At 42.6% G+C, this 19,318-nt stretch overlaps 1 protein-coding gene across 1 annotated transcript in view; it reads left to right on the top strand.

The window, feature by feature from the left end:
* The window catches only part of MCM10 (minichromosome maintenance 10 replication initiation factor), a 37,133-nt gene that overhangs the window by 15,180 nt on the left and 2,635 nt on the right, over window positions 1-19,318 (top strand). Inside the window, exons 9-18 of the mRNA XM_006150002.3 lie at window positions 147-263; window positions 2,106-2,305; window positions 5,155-5,255; window positions 6,888-6,998; window positions 7,082-7,199; window positions 9,334-9,556; window positions 11,179-11,320; window positions 12,396-12,514; window positions 15,012-15,125; window positions 17,999-18,144. Coding sequence (XP_006150064.1) covers window positions 147-263; window positions 2,106-2,305; window positions 5,155-5,255; window positions 6,888-6,998; window positions 7,082-7,199; window positions 9,334-9,556; window positions 11,179-11,320; window positions 12,396-12,514; window positions 15,012-15,125; window positions 17,999-18,144 — 1,391 coding nt within the window. The remainder of the gene's footprint in view (window positions 1-146; window positions 264-2,105; window positions 2,306-5,154; window positions 5,256-6,887; window positions 6,999-7,081; window positions 7,200-9,333; window positions 9,557-11,178; window positions 11,321-12,395; window positions 12,515-15,011; window positions 15,126-17,998; window positions 18,145-19,318) is intronic.

The following is a 19,318-nucleotide window of genomic DNA, read 5'->3' as shown; positions in this document are numbered from 1 at the left end:
GTCACTCTCTCTCTCTCCCCCTCCTCTGGCAAGCGAATGTGCCCTATGACCAAAAAAAAAAAACAACACTGAAAAAAGAAAGGAAAAAAAAACCAGAAGCCCTACCTTTGTCTGCCTTTAACACCTACCCTACTTCTTGTTCACAGGTGTGCATATCTATTGATCATCCTCAGAAAGTTTTAATTATGGGCGAAGCTCTTGACCTGGGAACCTGTAAAGCAAAGAAGAAGAATGGAGAACCGTGTACACAGATTGTTAATTTGGTTGGTTTCGATCTTGTTAGGATGGTTTCAGCTAAGTAATGTAATTTAGTAATGAGCTATAGGTACTTTAGCCATAATGACCAACATGGGACCAATTTGAGTTTCCTACTTAACAAGGAGAGTCCACATAAGAAACTTGAATGTGTGGTTAACGATTGTTTAAGAAGCTATGGGAGGAGGAAGGACCAAGAAGATTTAACCTCTTAGGAAAATAATCTTGTACTGCCAACTAACTAGAAAGTATAAGAAAGACGGAATTGGGCTGGCAGGTGGTGTGATGGTTGAGGGCGCTGGACTCCCACATGACTGACTGCAGTTTGAGTCCCAGGTCTGGAGGCTTGCTTTCTCACCCTCCTATCTCTTTTCCTCTCCCCCTCTGTCTCTCTGGTCTGAGTAAAGTTATATAAAATAATAATTAAAAATAATTATAGTTTACCTACATGTTTTGGTGGCTTCAGAGATCAAACACTAATGATAAAATACATTGAAAACTTTATTTAACCTAAACTTTAACCCATCGTTACCTTTTCTTAGAGGTTTTTTTTTTTTTTTTAGAGGTTTTTGCTATAGGGCATGCGTGCTTGCCAGAGAGACAGAGACAGAAAGCAAGAAATCACCCCCCAGGGGAATGGCCATACCATAATCCCTTCTCCTCCATTCTCTCGGGATTTTGGGCACGCAGGCACACACGCCCGGCTTGAGTTTAAGCCACTGGGTCTGGGACTTGAACTGTGGCCTACTACATGGGAGTCCAGTGACATAGCCATTACGCCAACTGCTGGTCCCAAGATTTTGGTGTATTTATTTATATATTTTGAGAGAGACTTTTGCTGTAGGGCTCATGCTCTCACTGGGGCAGAAAGATAGAAAGTGAGAAAGCATCCCCTAGGGGGATACCATTCCTCAATTCTTTCTCCTCCATTCTCCTCTTGGGATCTTGGGTACACACACACACGCGCCTGGCATGAGTTTAAGCCATCGGGTCCGGGACTCGAACCGCAGATGACTACCTGGGAGTTCAGTGACATAGCCATTACACTAACTGCTGGTCCCAATTTTTAACGTTTATTTATTTCTTTCTTCCATGAAAAATAGAGAGACAGCACCTCCAATACTGATAATGCGATCCACTGCCAGCCTTTAGCCAGCCTCGCATCATGAGCAAGCACATGCATGCCCAGTGTTCTCAGGGAGGTCTCCAGACTTGAACCAGGAAACTTCCCATGTGGGATTGCCTCACAGAGGGTCACATTTTACCGTTGTGCCACCATCTGATCCCTCTTTTTTTTTTTTTTTTAACTTTTCACATAACATAATTACCCGTCCTTATACTGTTCAGTTGCATTTGGCCGTGCAACCACCAGCTCTAATTTCACGACTTCTTGCTCACCCTAATACCCTGGGTGCGTTAAGTAATCACTCTGTCCCTTGGTGATCTCTTAACCTGCTTTATGCTTTTCTGGATTTGCCTATTTTAAATATGTCATGTAAGAGAAGTCATAAAAATATATGATCTTTCGTGTCTGACTTCTTTTACAATGTTTTCAAGGTTCATCCTTGAAAATGACTTAATTTCTGTTGTAGAAAGAAGGGAAAGGGAATGAACCATAGTACTTTTTCAGCACCAGATGAGTGCTTTAAGAGACTTCATGGAAGAGCTTCTTCACCTCAGCCACTGCATAGCTCTCCCACTTTGGGCGTGGTGTTGGGAGTCAGTAGGAAGGCCTCTAACTACAGACTCTTCTCTTATGAAGCTGGGGGAAAGGAACTGGATCTGTTCCCCACTGTCCACTGGCCCGTTGCCTCATCCTAATGCCTCTGCTTCTGCCTTTCGCTCTGCAGAACGACTGTGAGTATTGTCAGTATCACATCCAGGCTCAGTACAAGAAGCTCAGTGCAAAGCGAGCCGATCTGCAGTCCACTTTCTCTGGAGGACGAATTCCCAAGAAGTTTGCCCGCAAGGGTGCCAGCCTAAAAGAACGGCTATGTCAAGACGGATTTTACTACGGAGGTGTTTCCTCAGCATCATATGCAGCCTCAATGTAAGATATTCTCTGGGCTTCTTTTGGGACAAAGATTTTTCTTGTCTTCTAATAATAAACCCAGTGGCTATATGCTTTCATAAGATTCTTGTACAGGTTTTATCTTTCATAACTTGCTGCCTGTAACAAGGTAGACACAGATCCCTTTTCTTCCAGATACAGAGGAAAACAGAATAAAGAGAGATTAAGTGAATCATGTTGTGATGGTCTTTAACATAGAGCCCTTGCTTCTGCTTTTATTTTATTTTATTCTTTGATTTTATGTTAAGTCTTTGCCATATGGCACATACACTTGCCAGAGAGAGACAGAGAGAGGGAAAGTGAGAAGTCACCCCCTTGGGGGATGGCCACAATGCAGTCTCTTCTCTATTCTCCTCTTAAGATTATGGGCATGCATGCACACGAGCCCGACATGATTTCAAGTCATCAGGTCTGGCACTTGAACTGCTGTTGGCCATGTGGGAGTCTAGCACCTTAACTACCATGCCACCTGCTGGTCTCCCATACTTCCTCTTCAATGTCTAACATAAACAGTGTAACTTTGTCAGGGCTGATTAATATCCTTTAGGTCATTTCCTCCACAACTATTCAGGTGAGGTTGCAGGTCTTTTAGAATCCAGATGCAGGCCCAGCCATAGTGGCACAGCAGTAGCGCAGTGCTCTGCAGTGCTGGAAGCCACATGGAAGATGGGGGTTCAGTTCCGAGATTGACCTGAACATGCCAGGCACACCTGTGTGCTTGTGATCCTGGCTGGCTGGGAAGACTGCAGGGGAGATGTGGGTGCTTGTTTGTTTCTCTGTCCCTTTCTCTCTCTCAAAAAAGAGTGAAATAAACTGTTTTTAAAAAGGGCATTTAATTCAGGGGACAAATATGTAGTGGAACTTCACCTGGGGATATGGATGAAACGGGAGGCATTCCTCGTCCCTCTTCTGGGCTCTAAACTCTGCAAGGAGTCCCTGAAGTAGGTGATCGACGACCTTGACACTGGTAGACAGCATATCTGAGGACATGACAGGCATTTGGCACAAGAGAACTATAGCTGGTCCAAGAACAAAATGCAGATTTTTGTTCCCAGTACAATAGGAATTGGGCAAAAGGCCCACACCTCCAGTTTATTTTGTGACATCAATTTTTTTTTTTGTTAAGAAAACATTTTCTTCTGTAGGGCATGTGTGCTTGCCACATTGAGAAATAACCCCCGAGGGATGGCCGGGCCACAATCCCTTCTCCTCTATTCACTTCTCAGGATTTTGGGCACACATGCACATGCACCTGGTGTGAGTCTTAAGCTACCAGGTCTGGGACTGCAGTCGGCCATGTGAGAGTTGAGTATCTTTTTTGTTTTGTTTTGGTTTTGTTTTTTTTTTTTTTTTGGAGAGGTTTTTGCTATAGGGCACGTGCGCTCACCAGACAGAGAGAGACAGAGAGAAAGAAAGCGTGAAATCACCCCCCAGAGGGGATGGCCACGCCACAATCCCTTCTCCTCAATTCTCCTCTCAGGATCTTGGGCACACACGCACATGTACCCAGCGTGAGTTTAACCCACCGGGTCTAGGACTCAAACCGCGGTCAACTACATGGGAGTCCAGTGACATAACCATTACACTAACTGTTGGTCCTGAGAGTTGAGTATCTTAACAACCTCGCCACTTGCTGGCCCCAATAACTTTTATTTTTTAAGATTTAAAATAATTTCTAGGGGTACCAGCAGGTGGTGTGGTGGTTAAGGAGCTGGACACTCCCATGTAGCCAACCCCAGTTCAATCCTGGACCTGGTGGCTTGCTTTCTCACTTTCTCTCTCTCTGTATCTCTCTCTCTCCAGACAAATTAAAATAAATGAATGAATGAATAAATAAATAAATAAAATAATTCTTAAAAAATAATACCTAAATTTTTTAAAATTGCTAATAGTAGTAAGTATACATTCTAAAAAAGAATATATAATCCAACCAAGAAAAAAATAAAAGAGAAACCATCTATAATCCCGCCACCTAGATTGCTGTTAGTTCCTTGGTATAAATGCTTATAGTTGTATGGCTTTGCTTTTCTCCTATATATAAATTTGTAAATGAAATGGAATCATGCTTTATACTCTCTCTTTTTTCCTGCACAAAGTGTTTTCCTTGTCATATAGTATAGAATACAAATTGTGTTCTATTGAATGGCTCTTCAATAACTCGTTTAAAGAACTCCTTATAGATGAATATTGGTATTTTCAACTTAGAATATTATAAACTAAGCTTTAGTTAATATCCTAATTTTTTGTATAGTTCTTGATTACCTTAAGGTAAATTCAGAGACTTGTTGATCAAAGTGTTGGCATGTTTTTTTTATGTCTCTTGCCATTCCAGATGGCCTCAAGCAAATTGTAGTTTATCTTTTGCTTTTCCTCTCTGAGAGTGTATAAACCAGTTATGCCACAAGGCCATGGCATTAAGAACACCTGCTTAGGTACCAGCAGATGGCAAAATGGTTACGTCACTGAACTCCCACATAGTTGACCATGGTTCACGTTCCTGATCCAGAAGCTTAAAATTTACACCAGGCATGTGAGCATGTTCAAGGTCCCAAGAGGAGAATGAAAGAGAAGGAACTGAGGCATGGCCATCCCCTTGGGGGGAGATTTCTCACTATCTGTCTCTCTGTCTCTGTGTCTCGGGCAAGCACACACTCTCTATAACAAAAATTTCTCAAAAAAACAAACAAACAAAAAAACACCTACTTATGTGGTACTTTGAGGAACCTTGGCAATGTGTAGTAAATGTATTACTTCTATGCCTTCTTTACCTCATCAGAGCCTTAGAGTTGAGTTATTTTTATTTCGAGAGGTGACTCTTGTCATTTCAGGGCAGCAGCTCTTGCTCCAAAGAAGAAGATTCAAACCACTCTGACTAATCTGGTTGTTAAGGGCACAAATTCGATCATCCAAGAGACGCAACAAAAGCTGGGTAACTTTGTTTCTCCATACCAAATGCTTTTCTCTATCTTAAGTATTCTGTCTTTTAAGTTATAAATATGCACTCATCACCTATGCTTACTGAGTGACATGGTCTAAGCTAAAGGAATCAAGTCTGACTGGCAGAACTTTAAGAAACAGCATGTTAATTTTAGTTGCATCTTAGCTTAGTATGGCTTTTCGAATTTCTTCAAGTGTCTGGGTCAAACTCTTAATGTCCAGCATTACAATCGATAGTATTAGATTCCTAGTCAAACTTACTGGTTATCTTTTGTTACAATAGGTCAAGGTGGCCTGGCTGCAATGGCACAGGTGATCGGACACTGCTGCCCAATACTGGAACCATATGGAAGGCCTGGGTTCAGATCCCTGGTTGACCAAGCCAGGCAGACCCACCTGTGATCCTGGCTAACTGGGGGCCTGGAGAAGGGATCACAGTGTGGTGTGTACCTGTTGAGGGTACTTGGGTATCTGTCCTTTTTCTCTTTCTGTTTCACTCTCTCATGAAAGAAATAAAAAGTAAACTTTAAAAAAAATGTGGTTCTGCCTGGTGGCACAGTCAGTAGAGTACAGACTACAGTGTTGGAAGCCATGTATGGACTGTAGTTTGAACTGCTGCCTACTCAGCCTAAAACACACCAGGTTCCAGGCAAGCACCTGGGATCCAGTGAGCGGGAGGACTGGAGGAAGGGGATCATAATGTGACTGAAAGTAGTGGAGGATGTTCCCCAGCCCTCACGTACATATACTACACACACACTATCATGGATAAAGGAAAAAACTGTTTCTAAAAAAAGTGTTGGGACCAGCAGATGGCATAGTGGTTATATCACTGGACTCCCACGTAGTCGACCATGGTTCGAGACCCGGTGTCTTAAAATTCACACCAGGAGCATGTGCATGCATGCCCAAGATCCCAAAAAGAGACTGGAGGAAAAGGGATTGCAGTGTGGGTATCCCCCCTGGGGGTGATTTCTTGCTTTCTGTCTCTGGTGAGCGCATGCGCTCTATAGCAAGAATCTTTCTCTTAAAAAAAAAAAAGTGTTTAAGCCAGAGACTGCCATCACCGTCCCCCACCCTCCATACTTGTGGTCATAAACAGTGGTCGGAACCTAGAAGGGACCCTTCTTTATAGTTCATATTCCAGAAATAACATATAAAATGGTCCCACAGATTTAAGTGCTTGCTGTCACACTAGTCTAATGTTAGATAGTAAGGATTTGGGGGGGCCAACGTGTGGCCTAGTGGTTAAAGTGACCAGATCTCACGTTGACGACTATGCAGTTCAAGTCCCAGACCCTTGAGAACCATGCTAAGTGTGTGTGTGATGCCCAAAATCCCAAAGGGGAGGAGGAATGGAGGAGAAAGGACTATGGTGTGACTGTTTTCCCTGGGGGAAGAGGAGGGTGCTTTCTCACTTTCCTTCTCTCTGTCTCTCTTCAGTGAATTCATGAACCCTCTGACAATTTTTTTTTTTTAAATACAAGAAGTTAGGATATTTTTTTCTCTTGCTATTCCATCTACTTCATTTATAAATGACTAAATTATGAATGCAGGATTTTAAAAGTGATACATCATTAGGCATTAGTTTGCATCCTCTAAAGCTGATTTTTACGTGTCCCAGGAATACCCCAGAAGAGCCTGTCTTGCTCTGAGGAGTTCAAGGAATTGATGGAACTGCCAACGTTTGGAGCCAGAAACTTAAAACAGCATTTCGCCAAAGCCACGGCCTCAGGTACAGTTGGCTGGTGCGTATGCAGTGTGTGTGCCTGAAGCCTCCAGCCCTCAGAAACCCCTCAGTCTGGGCTTGTATTTTAGGGATGATGGGGAGCCCGAAACCTGCTATCCAGTCCATCTCTGCGTCAGCCCTCTTAAAGCAACAGAAGCAGCAAATGTTAGAGATGAGGAAAAGGAAGTCAGAAGAAATACAGAAACGGTAAGAGTAGCAGATTTAATGTTTTTTGCTTAGATGACTCTTCTCAGGAATTCTTGGAATATCTTCAGAAATTTCAGAAGAGCAAGTACAGATTTTATTTGACTACATTTTTTTTTTTTAATGAGGAATTTTTGCGCTAGGGTGCATACACTCACTCACCAGAGAGACAGAAAGACCGAGAGACAAGAAGAAATCACTCTCCAGGGGGAAAAGCCACACTGCAATCCCTTCTCTATTCCCTTCTCGGGATTTTGGGCATTCACACACACATGCCCAGTGTGAGTTTTAAGCCACTTGGTCTGGGACTCGAACCACAGTCGATTACATAGGAGTCCAGCAACGTAACCATTATACCATCTGCTAGTCTTTGTTTGGCTACATTTTTAACTTTTGAAAGTTTTAAAATAATTTTATCATTAACTTAACAACCTCTAAGGCTATATATCTTTAATGATGCTCAGGACTCCTGAAACCAAATGGTACAGGTTAGAGTTAGTGTCCCTGGAAAAGAAGAAATGTAAAGGAGGGCTGATTTGTGTGAGAGCAGAAAGTGCATTTTAGAAGCAGATGGACTAGAAATGTATGTGTAAGGTGGACATCAAAGATTCCTAAATGCGGGTGTCTCAATAGAGATAAGAGCTGCTGTTTACAGACACTAACACACACTGGGCAATGCTCTCCATAAATGTGGCGCTTTCAGCCCTTACAGTAACCCTGTGAGGTGGTGTTATCACTGTTTAACTAACAGTATGACTGAAGGTCAGCGAGGTAGTTGCTTGGTAGAGCTGAGTTTTGAGCTCACTCCTGTTCTACTGAGTGTTTAGCCATATGCTGTCTCAAAGGTGGATTCCTGAAAGGCAGATGGTTCCTCTCAAGCCGTAAGGAAAGGAAAGTCAACCATAAGTCAAGAGGAAACTTGTGAGGAAAATAAGAGAATGAGTTTGGTCTCAGGCAGGGTAATTTGGGTGCTGATAGGATGTCTATAGAGATATTCACCATGTGCCTACAGGTGGCGTAAGTACTCATGGGCAGAAAAATACTGGAGTTGTGGGCCTGTTGCAATATGGAGAGTGCCTGCCAGTGTGAAGTCATTACAGTTGGCAACTTTTCAGAATTTTGCTGGCCAAACAAAACATCTCTACGCAAGAGTCGATAGACATTGTGCAAATTCAGCCTAGATTTTGCAAGAGTAGGCAAGCGATAGTAAAAATACTGGCCTGGGGTTACCTGGCATGGCATGAGCCCTGCATTACGAGCAGTGTAATCTTGGCTCTCAGTTTCTGCACCTGTAAAGCGAGATTTTTGGGCTACATAATTTCTGAGGATTGCTTAAAGCCATATATAAAACAGTTATTGTACAAGTTATATTACTTTTCCATTAAGGACTTTCAGGTGTATCACATGTATTATCTCTTCCCAGGGGAGTAAACTGAAATGCAAAAGGTAGAATAAGATCCTAATGGTCCCAGAGCTCATACAGGCTGGGAATGCAGTCCACACCTTCAGGTCTATAGATGACATCCACTAGAAAGCCAGTTGTTAAAAACAGTGATCGTTTCTAAAGTGGTAGAACAATTACAGTAATTCCCTCTTATCCATGGTTTCCTTTTCTGTGGTTCCAGTTACCTGTAGTGAATCAGGGCCTGAAAATATTAAATGGGAAATTCCAGAAGTAAACTACAAACTGTACGTCGCATGCCATTCCAAGTAGCGTGATGAAATCTCGCACTTCCCCTGCTCCATCCCACCTTCCCCTGCTCCATCCCATCCTCCATCCTTATACCTAGTATGTAAGCTGTACACATTACCCACCTGTTAGTCACTTTGTCATCGTGTCAGTTATCAACTCAAAAAACATAATGTATATAAAACCCAGAAGCCACCATTTTAGGCATCCACAGGGGATCTTGGAACATATTCCCTGAAGATAGGGGAGTTATGGGAAGTCAGTTAAAGAAGAGTGAGTTGTTCTCATCATGTGCTAATTTGAGTTATTAGCCAAAAGGGGGAGATTATTTTAACAACAAGTTAGCAGCTGGTAGCCTGCCTGAAATCTCCCAGTTCACTCTGAGTTCTGGAGTTTTCATCTTTGTAAAGCCCTATTTGATATTTGTTATTGCATGTGTCTTTCAAGATTTCTCCAGAGCTCAAGTGAGAGTCCAGTTGTGCCATCCTCATCTCGACAGCCCCCAGCTCAGTCACCACGAATGGGGGCCGAGGTCCCCCGGCTGGAAGGAGTCCCAGCCACATGGACGCCTAAGCTGGGGCGAGGCATCTCAGAAGGAGATGATGTTCTGTTCTTTGATGAGTCTCCACCACCAAGACCAAAGCTGAGTGCTTTAGCGGAAGCCAAAAAGGTAACCGGCATCTGGGTTTGCATTCTGTAAAATTCAGTTCAGATTCGAAACTGTATACTTACAGCCAGGGAAGAGATACATAATAGGCATTTAGTGATCACAGTGTAAAAGTAATTTTAACATTAGTGTCAGCATAATATGGTTTATGTAATCCAAGAAAGTTACATGAACTTTATTATCTCAACACTATTTCTCATCAGGCTGAATAAAAAGAACTATAAAAGACTGTTTTATAGCCAGAGACACTGTCGTTACGGGAAAATTATTGGAATTGTTGAAACAAGGCTATGAAATACTGGTTTAAAGAAGAATCCTCCTTTAAAAATAGCAATTGTACACATTTATTAATCAGTACTACTCTATACCTGTGATATATCTGTGGCATGCTATTTATTATATACAGGTACATGCTTTACACACATTATCTGAGTTCATCCACACATTCAGACCTATAGATAAATGTTTTCAACATCCCATTTTATACATGTAGAAACTGAGGCTTAGAAATGAAGTGATTTGCCCAAGATTATAAAATAATCCATGAAAGAACTGAAATTCAATCCTAATTTTGTCTGGTTCTAAACCTTCCAGCATGGTGATATGATTCCTTTATGGATCTAGAAGCCTACAGTCTAGCGAATGTTAAACTCTCTCTATACACACACACACACACACACACACACACACAGACACACTTTTTTTTTTCTTAGAGGTTTTTGCTATAGGACGCACATGCTCACCAGAAAGACAGAGACAGAAAGCGAAAAATCATCCCCTAGGGCGGATGGCCACACCACAATCCTTTCTCTTCCATTCTCGTCTCGGGATCTTGGGCACGCACACACATGTGCGTGGCGTGAGCTTAAGCCACCGGGTCCGGGACTCGAACCACGGTTGGCTACATGGGAGTCCAGCAACATAGCCATTACGCGAACTGCTGGTCCCCACACACATTTTTTTTTTTAAGAGAGATTTTTGCTCTAGGGTGCGTGTACTTGCTGGAGAGACAGACAGAAAGCAAGAGTTCCCTTCTCCTTTCTCTTCTCAAGATTTTGGGCATGCATGCACATGCCTCTGATGTGAGTTTTAAACCATCGGGTCCAGGACTTGAACAACAATTGACTACATGGGAGTCTAGCAATGTAACCATTATGCCATCTGCTGGTCCCAAACTATATTTAAATAAACTGAAACTTTATTCACTAAGAGACCTGTCTTCCATACTTTTTTTTTTTTTAATTTATCTCTTTCTCAAGAGAGAGACAAAGAGAGAGGGGCACTCCAACAGGGTCTTCACAGTGTGATCTACCCCCAGCCTCAGCCAGCCCCGATCATGGGCACCCATGTGCCCAGCCTGTACAGGCAGGCCTTGGGGCACAACTCCGGGAACTTCCCATGTGGGTTCAGTCTTGCAGAATATTGTGTAATCACTACGGTTGGCCCTTCCCATGCTTTAGAAATTCAATAATTGTATTAATAATCTAAGTTAAATGAAGGTACAGTTTACCATCTTCTCTTGGAGAACAGCCAGTATGGACTAGTTCATAACTGGAAAGAGGTGTGAGGTTTAAGTGCCTCGCTTGATGTCTAGGTTTTTACCACCCTCTCTTCTTCTTTCCTAGTTAGCCGCTATCACCAAATTAAGAGCAAAAGGCCAGATTCTTACAAAAACAGACCCAAATGACATTAAAAGGAAACAAAAGGACCCTCAGGACGTCCTGGAAGTAAAGGAGCGAGTAGAAAAAAACCACACATCTTCTCCAGGTATTTCAGCAAAAAAAGCAAGCTTTTTCAAAAGAGGAATATCATCGCGCATAACCAGCGCCCCATGTCAAGTCATTATTTTACTTTAATTTTCCTCCATGTAAGACACTTAAATAGAACTTCTACAACAGTGTTTTTGTTTTTAAGAATTATTTTAACTTTATTATTATTATTGTTATTATTGTTACTTTCCAGTTTGATCAGACAGAGAGAGAGAAAGGGAAAGTGAGAAAGCAAGCCACCAGATTCAGGACCTGAACCACGGTTGGCCATGTGGGAGTCCAGTGCCCCCAACCATCACGCCACCTGCCGGCCCCTACAACAGTGTTTTTTATAGTCACATTTGATTAGAATGAAATTAGGTGTAATTTAAACACGTGAGGAAAGGACTGCTCTTTGGTCCTCTGTATGTATAAATTTAAAGATTTACTTTGAAAGAAATAGAACTTCTTTGTTTTAAGTTACCCCTTTTTTTTTTTTTTTTGAGAGGTTTTTGCTATAGGGCACGTGCGCTCGCCAGACAGAGAGAGACAGAGAGATAGAAAGCGAGAAATCACCCCCCAGAGGGGATGGCCACGCCGCAATCCCTTCTCCTCCGTACTCCTCTCAGGATCTTAGGCACGCACGCACACGCGCCCGGCATGAGTTTTAAGCCACCGAGTCCAGGACGTGAACCGCGGTCAACTACGTGGGAGTCCAGCGACATAGCCAATACGCTAACTGCTGGTCCCAAAGTTACCATATTTTTATTTTTAAAACTCTTGAGGTTGGCAGTGCCATTTCAAAATCAGTTTGTAAATAGGGATTTTTATTATCTATTATTATAATCAGCTCCCTATTTTAAGATGAAAAGGATTCTAATCTAGTGGTCAAATCTGCCCTCACCCCACATTCCAGGCCCTGTTTCTTGGCTTAGTTCCTTAGAGCTTTTCTCTGCTGGTACCAGCTCAGATACATAAACTTGAAGGGCCTGGGAGGCAGAGAAAGATGGAATGGAAAGAAGAGGAGTTGATGAGGCACCCCGGCTTTCTCTGAAATTTCTCTGTTAGCAACTACATTTTTTCCCCCGCTCTAGCTGAGGATGAATTGGAGCCTGCCAGGAAAAAAAGGAGAGATCAGCTTGCCTACCTGGAATCTGAGGAATTTCAGAAAATTCTAAAAGCAAAATCGAAACACATCGACATTCTAAAAGAGGTAAGAGCCCAAAACATCAGGCATGGCATAGATGCCTTTCAAATCCACGGTGCTTTGTTGCAGGACTAAGAATCTGATTCTTTTACATACTCTAAGAAGTAACTTGACGTATGTCACTGTGTGCGAGTTTTCTTTGAAAAACAGGAATGTTTCTAATAGATGTTGGCTTTGCCCTTGTCCTTGTACTGAAGAGCATCATTTGGTTTAATAATGTTTAACTAGACTCTCATAAAAATGTCTGTAGTTATGCCTGTGACATTGTGTTTAAACGGCTCGGCACTGTTTACTGTTTCCTGCCTCACTATGTGAAGGGATGTCTTTCATTCATATATTTTTTACAATTATTTATCATTATTTATTTATTTATTTATTTATTTTTATTTGACCATAGAGGGATAGAGAGAGAGAAAGGGAGAGAAAGTGAGAAAGCAAGCCTCTAGGTCTGGGACTTGAACCGAGGTTGACCATGTGGGAGTCTAGCACCTTTAACCACCATGCCACCTGCTGGCCCCTCATTCATATATTTTCATATAGCCATTTCAAATGCTCTAAATCAGTTAACCCCATCACTTCCAATGCCCCCTTTAAATAACAAGTATTTTGCATTGCTTCCTTATTATCTTGAAGTAGAATTAATGGGTAATATAAATTATATATCCTAATGATTTCCAAGATATCAATATAATGCCCTAACTAATATACAGAAGAAAATATATGATGAAAATACATAAATGCTTAGATACAGTTACCCTAGAAGAAGTAATTTAACTGCTCAGAGACTTGGGTTGATAAGTGTTAATGAGACATTTAGAAATGAAAACTCAGGACAGCCCCCTGCAACAGTAGTTAAGCCCTGTGCATAGGGAACTGGATCCTACTTTGCCAGCTGAGATTCAAATTCTGACCCTGGTAGCTTGAAAATTATGCCCGGCATGTGTGCATGCATGCCCCAAATCCTGATGGGATAGAGAAATGGAGGGAAAAGCTTTCCAGCATGACCATGCCCTCTTGGGGGTTCACTCTCTCTCACTAACACACATACACCGTAGCTATATATATATATATATATATATATGTATTTTTTAATGAAAGAAAGGTCATATAGGTATGTTTTCTTGGTTATTAAATACCATGGGTCTGTTTCTTTGATTATGTCTTTTAAAAGGCAAAAAAATGAATAATTTTGGGAAACCAAAGTATAGTTGTCCCTCAGTCTACATAGGTGTTGCGTAGTTGTTGTACTCTTGTAGTAAGTATTTGGTATGAATTAAAATCATACTCAAATATTACAGGTTTGTAGATAACGCAGTTAGTTTCTACTATATAATCAGGTTTCCACCCAGATGTCACTTAGAATGCACAGAAGTCATGAGGGAATATGACCCATCCTTTGTCATGGGGGAACTGTTCCCTATTTCAGAAAGTGTAGCATCCTCATTCCTCCTGACAACAGAGGTAACAGTTCTTGGGATAACAAAAAAATAAACATAAAAAAGGCTCCCACAGATTTTTAAAATGTCCCCTGGTGGGCTGTACAGCTCCTGTTTGCACCATTACTTGGACCAATCTGCCGATCTTTGATTAATAAGTAACCAGTGAGGCAGTTATGTTCCATACTTTTCCATGGGACTTGGAACTTGGTCAGCAGACACACCAGAGCTGAGCCTGAAAGGCTGTAGAGCTGAGCTTCTGACCTCTCGCGGCCACCAAACGCCCTGGGCCCTCTTACTGGTGTAGCTGTGTTAAATCCAGAGCATACTTACATTCTGCCATGTAATCTCTCCGCTCTGCCTCATAACTACTCCCAGTTGTTCCAGACACCCAGGAAGTTCTCCTGCCAAGGTCTGATCTGGAGAACAGTACCTAACAGATGGCTGACTAGCGAGGCCTTGGGTATCGTTCCTATGTTGAGTCTGTGTTGGAACTAACTGCTCTCTGGTATGCACTTGACGTCATGACATTGCTAATGATGTTACTATTGTTTATTTGTATTTAGTATTTTAAAAATTACCAAATGCTGGGATCAGCAGTTAGCGTAATGGCTATGTCTCTAGACTCCCACGTAGTCGACCACGGTTTGAGTCCCACACCCGGTGGCTTAAACTCACGCCAGGCGCATGTGCATGCATGCCCAAGATCCCAAGAGGAGAGTGGAGGAGAAGGGATTGCAGCGTGGCCATCCCCCCGGGGGGTGATTTATCACTTTCTGTCTCTCTGTCCTTCTAGCAAGTGCACACACCCTATAGCAAAAACCTTTCCGAAAAGAAAAAAATCACCAAATGATTTCATGTCCTCCCCCCACACACAAATTAAGGGCTCATTTCTATTTATCACCAGTTTTTGGTTTGCAAGTCATAGGTTTGCTCTCCAGTTTCTAACATGTAGCCTAGTTAGTATTGAACTGAATCATTGCATAATTATTGACTTCAATTCTAATTAACTGCATCAGTGTATATTGGTTTTGATTCAAGGTATACTATATGCCTTGTCTTTTCAGACTGAGGCTGAGCTTCAGGAAAGATACTTTGAGCCACTGGTGAAAAAAGAACAAATGGAAGAAAAGATGAGAAACATCAGAGAAGTGAAGTGCCGGGTTGTGACATGCAAGACGGTGAGTGAAGGTGGGAGCATGGGCCTGTGGGCCCTGCTTATTGCTCTGCTGACACAGGACATTGAGAGTCATGGGATATGTTAACATGTCATGTTATCAGGCTGGAAAACAAACAGCCCAGGACCTGGCTTTGTACCTGAGCTGGCTGCCAGACTCTGCAGGTGGAGCACTCATAGAGGAGATTCTCCTCTCCCTTCACCACAGTTCCCATTCCTTGGAAAAGCCTCTGACTTCTCTTCCCCTATTATCACTGAGTCCAAGATGATCTTGTTTCTCTTTTTCTTTTTTTTTTTTTTAAGAGATATTTTTGCTATAGGGCACTTGTGCTCACTAGAGAGACAGAGAGACAGAAAGTGAGAAGTCACTCCCCAGTGGTGGAAGGCTATGCCACAGTCCCTTCTCCATTTTTTTCTTGGGATTTTGGACATGCACACACACACACGCTCTGCATGTGCGGGTCTCGACTTAAACCGCGGTCGATTCATTACATGGGAGTAACTATTATGCCATCTGCTGGTCCCTTTATCTCTCTTTTTCAAGTCCTCATGTGTCTTCAATCCATTGTTCAGTCCTTGGGACCTTGATTTAGCTTTCTGAGTTGGCATCCTAGTTATGATCCCTCCTCCTCACAGTTTAACCTACTACACTGAATCTCAATTCAGAGTGTGAATTGCATTGTCACATGAGTTTGTAGATATTTTTACCCAATTATCTGATAGAAAACTCTTAAGTCCTTGGGCTGGCTCCATGGCCTCATGGTTAAGGCAGCTAAATCCCACATAACCATCTGTGCCATTTGAGTCTCAGATGCAGCATCTTGAAACATATACTGGCTACCTGTGCATGCATGCCCAAAACCCCAAAAAGAGGGAGAGAGGAGCAGGGCTTGCAGCATGATCATACCACCTGAGACTGTGCTCTTCCTTTATCTGGCAAAAGCACGCACCCTCCAGTAAAAAAAAAAAAATGAAAAATAATAAAGAAAATTCTAAGTCCTTAATTCTTCAATATTAAAAGATAGCAACAAACAAAAGTTCTTGCTCAACGCCACTCCTCCTTTTACCATTCATTCCAAATATATCTGTAGCCAAATCAGATTACTAAATGTGTACAAAGAAGAAATTGTTTACCAAGTGCAGATAGTCCTCAACCTACAGTGATTTGGCTTGGGATTTTTCCACTTTACAATGGGTTTTGTGGGATATACCCTCCCATCATCCCATTTCATTTCCATCTATTCACTTTCTTTTTTTCTTTTAAAATCTTAGATTCTTTTATATATTTGGGAGTCAGCCCTGAATTATCTGCCACTAAAATGTAGGATTTTTTTGGAGAAAGTTAGACCTGGAAGAACAAGTTAATTTTTTCAAGCATAGTATTTGGAAGGAATGAAACCCAAACTCACCATTGCATTTTCACTCTGACAAAGTGGTGAGCCTAAGGACCTAGTTGGAAGGTTAGTTTGCCGTTGCTACTGTAACTGTCTGCCACAGACTTGGTGGCTTTAAGCAACATGGATTGAATATCTGTCCTCTGGGTCAGAAGTCTGCAGTGAAATCCAGGTGCAGACAGGACTACATTCCTTTCGGTGCGGGGAGGGGTGCGCCCTTGCCTTACCCAGCCTTCAGAGTACCTTCCTTCCTTGGCTGCGACTCCCTTCCTCGCTCTCAGCCAACAGTAGCAGCTTGAGCTCGCACCACATCATCTCGGCCTCCTTTTGGCCTCCTCTCTCCACTGTTGAGGACCCTTGTGATTTCACTGGGCCCACCAGTGAAAAATAATGAAGAAAATTCTGAGTCCTTAATTCTTCAGTAGATGATCATCTCCCTATCTGAAATCAAGTAATTAGCAACCTTAATTCCCCATCGCCATGTAACGTGATGTATTTGCAGGATCTGGCGAGTGGGGTGTGCATCTGTAGGGAGCTATTCTCCTGCCTCCCTTAGCTTTAGACTACTCCGCTCTGTACTTTTCATGGTTGCTGAAGTCTAGTTCCTTAGCTAGACTCAACGTAGGGACAGAAATTGCATTGTACTCTCTTGGTACCTATTTTTAACCTTTATCCACCATTTCTTACTCTCTTCAGTCCTTTCGAGGATCAAAATTAAAAGTGAGTTGTTTAATATCTCTGCCTTAGTTTTGCTGTGTATGAAATAGTTGTAATGATAAGCTCATATCCTTTTCACAGATCTTGTAAGAGAAAATGAAAGACCTACTTGGCCTTCCCACGTAGGTCCCTAGCCTCAATGTCCTATAAAATTAAGGGACTATCCTGAATTCAGGACAGACTAGTCAAAGCTGTTTAGAGGTTTATACTCTTCTCCCTTCCTTCTGCTCCCCTGCCCCCCTGCCCCCACAGAGGGCACATCTACTTGTCAGAGAAAGAGAAAACATCCCTAATGGGGTGTGGTTACGATCTCAGTCCCTTTTCCTCCATTTCTCTGTCCCATCAAGATTTGGGCACACATGTACACACGCTCAGCATGGTTTTTTTCAAATCATTGGGCCAAGATCGAACTGCAGTCAACGCTCTGGGATCCAGCTCCCGGTGCATAGCACTTGACCACTGCAGTACAGCCACCCTCCAGTCCTTTTCTCCCACCCCTGTATTGTCCGAGTGTCACAGCGGCTTCTCGAGTACTTCATGCCTGGCCAGAAATTGAGGCAGACACAATAAACATGGTATAAGTATGAGGGAAAGCTGGGAAACAAATGGACCACCACAGCTAGGAGGTGGGGGGGAGGCTCCTTGCCGTGACCTGGGTGGCAAGGAGAGAAAAGAATTTGTGGAGCAGATCACCCTGACAGCTGCAGGCCCATTTCTCCTTGTAAGCACCTCACTGGGTGTGTGGGGTTTGTGTTGGTCCGTGCAGTGTGCCTACACCCATTTCAAGCTCTTGGAGACCTGTGTCAGCGAGCAGCACAGCTACCACTGGCATGACGGCCTGAAGAGGTTTTTCAAGTGTCCCTGTGGAAACAGAAGCATCTCTCTCGACAGGCTCCCGAAAAAGCACTGCAGGTATGAATTGCTTAAGATCCCTTTTCTTATGGCTCCCATATGGTTCTGTGCTCTTGGAACACTAGACGATCATTCCAGGCCTTATATCTCCAGATGTTCCTGAGACCAGAATTGTTACCTTAAATCCTGGGAAAGAAACAGCTCTGCCCTTTTCACTGCCGTATCCCCAGCACTTGATAGTACTTGGCCCATAGAAGGGCCTCAAAAATGTTTGTTAAATATTGTAAATACATGAAATAGAAGTAGGGTGCATTGGTGAATATGTGTGTTTCTTGGGGGCAAGGATGTAAGGTTTTTTTTTTCTCTCCACTCTGAGGAGTTATTTGTTCATTTAAAGTTTATTTCACATGTCAGTATGTGTGTTTTAAGGGCCATTGGTTCATTGTTATTGGTACTTTGTGGGTGCACAGAGGCAGGCTGTTCTGTAGGACAGTTGGGGTGGGGGCATCATCCCATAGAATACAGTGTAATAACACCGGGTGCGTGTGTGTGTGTGTATATATACATATACTTATTTATTTATTTGTTTTAGTTTGCTTATTTTATTTCATGAGAGAGCCAAGTCCCCTTGACAGGTCACGGTCAGCCTCAGGTCAGGGGAAAGCATATGCCCAGCGTACTCAGGGAAGTCCCCAGACTTGTACTGGAAAGCTTCTTCCCAGTGTGTGTCAGCCTCACCCAGAGTTGTGCTTTACCACTGCACCATCATCCAGCCCCCATTCTCAAACAAATAATGTTACCCCTTTGTTGGTTTTCTTGTGCAGATATACTGTTGTGTATGCAGATCATTTTTATTTTGTATAGATGGGATGGTATTCTGTGTTCCATGTTACTTCTTTTTGCACTCAGGTCTGTGTTTGTAGCATGCCTCTCATTGCTCTCTGTCTACCTCGCCTGTTGTTCCTGCCTGGTAACAGTGCTCTTGGTCAGCATCATCTCGTTTGACCTGTGGGCCTCTGAGTTTCCAGTGTGCTTTCATGCTCTCCACATGTGTCCTTGTAGAGTCTTGCCTAGGATTTTTTCCAATATGCATCCAGGGATGAAGCCATCTAAGCAGTGCCACACTGCTTCCCAAGGCAGCTGTGGCAGTTGCATCCAAAATGATACCTTTTTTGAAATTTTCAGTTGTCTGGTTATTGGTATTTTTTATGTCTTTTCATATGCATTTTAATCT

The sequence above is a fragment of the Tupaia chinensis genome, unplaced genomic scaffold, assembly GCF_000334495.1.
Source record: "Tupaia chinensis unplaced genomic scaffold, TupChi_1.0 Scaffold000275_1, whole genome shotgun sequence".
NCBI lineage: Eukaryota > Metazoa > Chordata > Mammalia > Scandentia > Tupaiidae > Tupaia > Tupaia belangeri.
This window is presented reverse-complemented; position numbering and strand designations above follow the sequence as displayed.